We start from the raw sequence: 7006 nt of genomic DNA on the forward strand, positions 1-7006 counted from the left end.
CATAACCATTCCCACAACAGAGCAGGCTGGTTGCTCCAGGTCCTGGTGAAAAAAGGACCCCACCTCTCCATACCCCCAAAGAAGAATGGACTCCTCTTCCTTCCCCACAAATGTTCAACAAGCCCAGACTTTCTCAAGAAATCTGGTTCCCAGTGTCAAACGCCCTTGTTGTGTTTGCCACTCCATGTGTAACTGAAGTGCCCTAAGGGAGGGTCAGCAACCATTTTCTATTTAATCCTCATACTCTTCGAGGCTGGAGCCCTGAGTGTGTCAGTGTTACCCCTCATTGCTGAGTCAAGGCACAGAGGCTAAAATGCAGCCGTCACACAGAAGGGCTCCTCGGGGTTGCATCAATGCCTGCACAGTAGCATGTTAATGAGTGTTAAAACTGACAGCACAAATACAGCATTCTTGATTTTTTAAAATTACAACTCTGTAACAAGTCATGCTGTTAAAACATACAAGAAATACCAGTTAAGCCTTCAAGGAGATAACACACAGCCTGTACAGATCACGGCTATCCCAAAGTGCATAACATATCATTTTCTTCGAAGTGAAGCAAGAATTAGCAGGTAGTTCCATTATTTGAACACTAAGACGAGTAGAAATAACAAATCCAAGCGGTAAATACCAATTACTACCTTAGGAGCTACACATCAGCTCGGCATTACAACATGCCCCTCCTTGGTAACAAAGCCAGGAAATGTAGGGGGTTGACAGAAAACACTGGACGATAACCAACATGCATCTGTGCAGTAAAGACATGGTGTCACTTCCCAGCCAGCGCTCTCAAAATGCTTATCACATACATTTCGAGAAAAGCATGACCTATATCTTTGTCTCAGTGGCATTGAAAAGAACAACCTTCAAGTGTTGGCAGCGAAGCTGTTCTCAAGCCCACAGCTGGACACAGGTGCTTTGAAGCTTCGTCTGTGTCCTCCAAAGGGGGTTGATGGGTCAGTCTGGCAGCCTGGTGGCCAAAGCTGTCAGCTCATAATCATACTCTCAACTCCAGAAACAGAACAGAAAATTCCCCTGACCCCTTCCCAACTCCTTCCCTGCACCGAATAGTTTCAGGGACCAGAAGAAACTGCTCCATCAAATGTTATCTGACAAGGTTAATCAAAGCCCCACCGAGAGCTCTTGTGACCTGTGTACCTGGTACCTCGGTGCTACTTTGTGGGAAAGGAAGGAAGGGTTCTTTCCCCCTGGATCAGAGTTTCATCTCCATTCTCTGTGGGAATTAACTCCAGTGTTCAAGCCAGCTGGGTTGGTTTCTCGCCCTCTTATCTGAAACCACTGCTTGGAGCCCTCAATGCTATTAGGCTATTCTCATGCTTGGAAGTGACTGAAATTCCAGGATGGGCAAAATAATATTTTATAAGAGTATATATATATATATATATATGTACAAAAGATATTAAAAAGACAGTCTCTAAAGCACTTTGGGATTCCCCCAATGAAAGGCACCAGATAAATGCAAGTCATCACCAAAATGAAAAGTCAAGTTTTCCAGCTTTCATATCAGCAAAGAGTAACCACTAGAAGTATCTTTGTTTCAGTGGTAAAAACCTTCCTGTTTAAAAAGAATACTGAGGAGAGTGACTGAGCTATTCAGCCTCCGGCCTTGTTTCCTCTTTTCACAAGTGTTCTGGTCAGTGACTGTGGATACCATGCTCAGTGACCCAATACCATCAGCCTTGGCAAACTGAACAGTCTTCACGAATTTGTACCATCACCTGCCCCAGTGCAGCTGGAGATGATTTCATAAATTCTCTGCCTTCTGGTGCTGCTAACATCAGCCAAAGCCAAGTGCTACATGTGCAAATTCTGAGAAATAACCCTGCTCTTCTGACTTGGTGGCTGGTTGCCCCTAAGGCATCTCACCTTTCCTGATAAACCTTTCCTTACTCTGAGAAATGGAGTAGATGGTAGACCAGGTAGCACTAGGAGGTGGCTGCCTCCCTGCTCCCTACGAGGCTCCAGTCTGATGGAGAGATTTGAACTGGGGACCCAAAGGCGTAAGTGACTAGTGCATTCATCCAACAAATGGCCCTCTCTGTGTAGCCATGGCAACTACAAGTACATAAAGCCTCTGACAAGATCCTCACTCTATCTGAAGGGTATGTACTACCTTCAACCAACTAAGAGACAAAATGGACCTTTTTAAGGAAGATCCAAGCCCTGGAGAAAAAGCCTGCCTAACTCCACGTGTGGACCCCTGGATTCTGTAGCCTTTCCAAAGAAGAACAACAATGGAGGCCAACTGGAACACCATCTGATTACCTAGAATATAACAGAGAATGACCCAAGTTAACCCTTCAAAATGCTACATGCTGCTTAACTGAAGAAGAAGGAGGGAGGGCATTTTGGAAAAGGAAAGAGTTCTTAATCTTCAACCCAAGTTTGAAAGTTTAAGGGTCTTTAAAATAGCATCAAGCTTTTCAAGAAGTTTGCAATTATATATGACATTTTATTAACAATGCTTTTTTGTTTTACAACTCTTTCCTTTCTCCTGGCCTCCACCAACCTTCCCCCCAACAAAAGGCAGCTGAAATGGAAATAAGAACTATAATATTTCCATCCTGGATAAGCCACTTGTCTATATTTTGAGTACACACTTTCATGCCACCGGGTGTCCATGTCATACCAGGAACTCTGGGGTGATTAGAGCATTGTGTGTTACATACCGTATCCTAGAAGCAAAATTATCTAAGTAAACTCTGCTTGGAAATAAAAGCTTTATCTAAGCTTTCAGAGCAGGTAACAAAATTTTCTAAGCTACCGCCCTTGCTAGCAGCCCAACGTTTGCCTCAGAAAGACAATACAACAGTAAACTTGTTAGTTGAGAAAGACAACACGATCTTATTTCTAAACACCTTAAAAAAGAAACATTTCAGAAACATGCTAATAGCTAAGACAGCAAAGTTTGGTCAAATGACCTAGACCAGCAACCTCAGCAAGAAATAAATGTCCCTGCAACCACCCAGGAAAGAATGAGGCCTGATTCTGAAAGATCTTCAAGCATCATGCGATTTGGCCTATGTTTAGCTGAAGTCCCTAGCCCTAATGCATCTATTCTTGGGGAAAATTTCAGTCTTCACTACATGTTTAACAAACTAACATTCTCTAAAGAGCAACATTAAGAGGCGAACAGGGGTGTACATCATTTGAAAGGTGAGCAGGGTACCCATGCAAGTCACAATACAGATCATTGACAAAAACAACTCGCAGACTTGAATCGGTCATGTCTACTTAACTTCACATTCTCTTTGTTTGATATTAAAACTAAATGAAAGCAATGGATAAATAATTGAGATTTTGTTTTCACCTGACTGTGAGCAAAACCTCATCCTATCCTTGCAGGCCCCACAGATGTGTTTCCACAGGACATATTCGTGGGGGCTTTTTTATGGAATTCACATGACAGCCTCAGAAACAGGAGCACAAACAACTCAGAGACAGTCCTGGGCCATGAGCACTAGATGAGAGAACACAATGAACAGAGAAATTAGCATTCTAGGTGGTACTCATCCGGCAGAAAGGTGAACATTTTATGCCCACGATGCGAAGACCAGTGAGTGTCATTTCACTGAAAGGTGCAAAGGCATGGTGTCAGACACACCACCCTCTAAAAATGATCCTAAATACTGTAAAAGCAACCTGGGGTGCAGATCCCATGCATTCTCTCCCCTTTGGGGCTGGGCATACTCCTCACACCATAACCCTAGGGTACCTGGACTGTGCCAGGGGCACAAGAGACAGCTCAGCAATGTGGGTTTGAGGATGTCAAGCCCTCCCAGCTAATGTAGGGAATCATTTAAACTTAGTTCGCTTGGCGAGCTCCTGCTCATGTTCGTCAGGCTCGCCATGAGGGATTTAACTTTATGGGCATAATAGTCCCTTAAATTGACGGAAGGGACCTCCTTCATTCCATCTCCAAAGTCACAGCTGCGCATGGCGCTCTCAAGTTGCTTCTGGCGCCGATAAAAGTGGGAGAATTTATTGAAGATCAAGGTGATGGGCAGTACCACCACCAGGATACCTGCCAGGATGCAGGCAGAGGCGGTCAGCTTCCCTGCCGTGGTCCCCGGGACCACATCCCCATACCCTACGGTGGTCATACTGACGGTGGCCCACCACCAGCAGGCAGGGATGGTGGCCAGGCCCTCGTTCTCCTCCTTTTCAATGGTATAGGCCACTACAGAGAAGATGGAAATCCCCACAGAAAGGTAGAGCAGAAGCAGCCCTACTTCCTTGTAGCTGTATTTCAGGGTGGCCCCCAGGGAGCGGAGACCAGTGGAGTGTCTGGCCAGCTTTAAGATGCGGAAAATCCGCATCAGCCTTAGGACCTGGGCCACCCTGCCCAAGTTGGCCAAGGTAGGCGTGCTCTCCACAACCAGGTTCACCACCAGCGTGATGTAAAAGGGGACGATGGACATGAGGTCAATCAGGTTTAGGGCATTCTTGAAGAACTTGAGGAAGTCGGGGGCCACGGCAAACCTGGCCACCAGCTCAAAGGTGAACCAGGCGATGCCGAAGTGCTCCACGATTTCGAACCTGGGGTCCTCGCCCGGGTTGCCCTGGCGGTCAGGGATCTGGAAGTCTGGCAGGCTATTGAGACACATGGTGATGATGGACCCCAGAACCACGAGGATGGACAGGACGCTGAAGACCCTGCTCAGGACCGAGTAGCCGGGGTTGTCCAGCGCCAGCCACAGCTGTCTGCGGAAGTTGCCCAGGGGCTGCCCATCGAACTTCGAGGCGTCGTTGTAGAAGGCCAGGATCTCGTCGAAGGAGGACGTGGTGCTCTCCTGGTCGCTCTGCTCGTCCCACTTCTCCTGCTCGGGCTCCACTTTGCGGCCGTGGTAGCTGTAGCTACAGCAGGAGTCAATGAAGAACTCGTTGATGCCCCAGTATTCAATCTCCTGGCTGAAGGAGAAGACGCACAGCTCTGCCATGACGTGAAGCTTGCCGGTGTGGTAGAAGTGCAGCACGTAGGGGAAGAGCTCGGGGTTGCGGTCAAAGTAGAACTCGCGCTGGGCATCGTCGTAGTCGTCGCAGAGCTCCAGAATGGCCTCGCGCGAGTGGCAGAGCAGCAGGCGGCCCAGGCGCGTTTCGGGGAAGCGCAGCAGCGTGTGCGAGCGCAACCGCTTCTTGAAGCCGCCCACGTTGATGCGGATCTCTCCATCCTCGACGTTGGCCTCCGACACGTCCCACAGGCTCTGGCCAGTCATGCTGGAGACGCCCGGCCGCCCGCGCCGCGCGGGGGCGCTACACCTGTAAGCCAAAGCAAGCGCGTCGGGTGAGCGCCCGGCGCTCAGGGCTCGGGCACCCCTTCCTTTGTCCCCATCCGTCTCTAGCGCGCCCAGTTCTCTCCAGCGTGTCTCTGAGTACTGAAGGACACTGGGATGGGAGGACCGTTCTCTGGGCTTTGCCTCCCCGCCTCCCAAAGAAAGGCTTGGAGTTGGGGAGGGTGGGTTATGTTTCTACTAGCATGGCCGCGCCCGCACACCCATCCTGGGGGTTCTGTCGGTCGCTTTCCGCTGCCCGGGGTCGCACCCCAGCAGCTCCGCGAGCTGCTAGCTGACCTTGCCCGTGGGCGGGCCGAGGAGACGCCCCCGCCCTCTCGCCGCAGACAGGCGGGACCAGAGCTGGGATGCGCACCGGCAGGGCTGGGCCGAGATGGGGGGGCGCGTAGCTTCGGGAGGGGGGTGGCGGGGAAATCCACCTCTCGAATCCTTAACCCCAGAACAGGGTAAGGGGGCCGGCCCGGCGTCGCCGGAGTCCAGCCCCCCGAGACTGAAGACCCGTCCTCCGCCCCGGGCTTCCCCCGCCCGCCTGGCGCCGTGCCCCGGAGCCGCGTGCGCCGCGCCTTACCCGGCGGAGCTACCCAGGCTCTCCCTGCGCGTTCTGGAAGCGCTTACCTGCGAGCTCTGGGGCCCGCGGCCGAGGCCGGCGGGAAACTTCCCCGACCTGCAGGCGAGCATCGCTGCGGCCGCCGCTGCCGGCTGGCTGTGCGTGTGCGCGAGGGTGCTCTGAGTGTGTGTGCGCCTGTGTGTGCGCCCGGCGGGCGGGCGGGGTCCGCCGAGCGCCTCCTGTCTCCGGCCAGAGAGGCCGCCGCCGTCCGCAGTTGCGGGAGGCTCACAGGTGGCTGCGTGGCCCCGACGATCGCAGAGCCACCTCCCCCCACCCCCCCGCCCTTTAGATCCGCGCGCCCCTCGGCACCGAGGAGAGACAACGACGCGCGCCGCAGCCCGCGGGATCCGGAGCTGGAGCCGAGCCCGTGCGCCTCTGCGCGGGCCCTGCTCTGGGGCGCGGCGCGGTGGTGCTGAACGGACAGCTCCGCGCCTCCCAGCTCCACGCGAGGCCGCCGCCGGGACTCCGGGAGAGGCTACCGCCTCGGCGTCGCGGAGACCCCTTCGCGCCCGCGGCTCGAGGCCGAGCCAACACCTTTCCCGATCACTCACCTACCTCCCCTGATGACAGGCTGTTATGACCACCCTCTTGCTTCCAGGGCGCAGGCAGGGGGCTGCCTACGGTGACCTTTCCCTACTTGAGTCTCTCGGGCGGAGCCGAGCTGGGGAATGACCGGCGACTCGTGTCCGTCCGGGGGGGAAGGGCGGGACGCGAGGAACTCCAGGTTTCCCCCTTTCAAGGACCTGCTGAAAAGTTTTCTGAGGCTGCGGGGGAAGCGGGGTGGTGAGGAAAGGAATGGGGGAAGAAGGGGGAGAAGCGGGGGGCATGGAAACCCAAGGTCGAGCTAAGCCTAGCTTGCTGGGGCCGGGAGCGCAGGCCCTACCGGCGTGGGAGGGAGTCACGGAGTTCTGTTTGGGAGCTCTGTGTGGGCACTGTGTGTGTGCAGGCCGGGGTGGTGTGCCAGCTTCGGAGGATGGCTGGGAACTGTGTGTGTGTCTGTGTGTATAGACTGAGGAAAGTAGGGCTTTTCACGGTCTGCACAGCGTTAATTAAAAATAGGACCTCTGGGGTAGTGGGGAAAATGTGT

The 7006-nt window shown here is 53.0% G+C and overlaps 1 protein-coding gene across 2 annotated transcripts; it reads right to left on the minus strand.

Moving 5' to 3' along the window:
• Positions 1 to 345: 345 nt before the first annotated feature.
• KCNS2 (potassium voltage-gated channel modifier subfamily S member 2) lies at positions 346 to 6714 on the minus strand. 2 transcript variants are annotated; one of them, XM_070802854.1, is made up of 2 exons: positions 6475 to 6714; positions 346 to 5280 (listed from the first exon to the last, which is right to left on the minus strand). In XM_070802854.1, the coding sequence occupies exon 2, from the start codon at positions 5235 to 5237 to the stop codon at positions 3804 to 3806; it is 1434 nt and encodes a 477-aa protein (XP_070658955.1). In that variant the 5' UTR covers positions 5238 to 5280; positions 6475 to 6714; the 3' UTR covers positions 346 to 3803. The 2 variants fall into 2 exon arrangements, with proteins under 2 accessions (XP_070658955.1, XP_019829061.1); XM_019973502.2 differs by lacking the exon at positions 6475 to 6714 and adding an exon at positions 5928 to 6144.
• Between the last annotated feature and the right edge of the window lie 292 nt (positions 6715 to 7006).

The sequence above is a fragment of the Bos indicus genome, chromosome 14 (assembly GCF_029378745.1).
Source record: "Bos indicus isolate NIAB-ARS_2022 breed Sahiwal x Tharparkar chromosome 14, NIAB-ARS_B.indTharparkar_mat_pri_1.0, whole genome shotgun sequence".
Lineage (NCBI taxonomy): Eukaryota > Metazoa > Chordata > Mammalia > Artiodactyla > Bovidae > Bos > Bos indicus.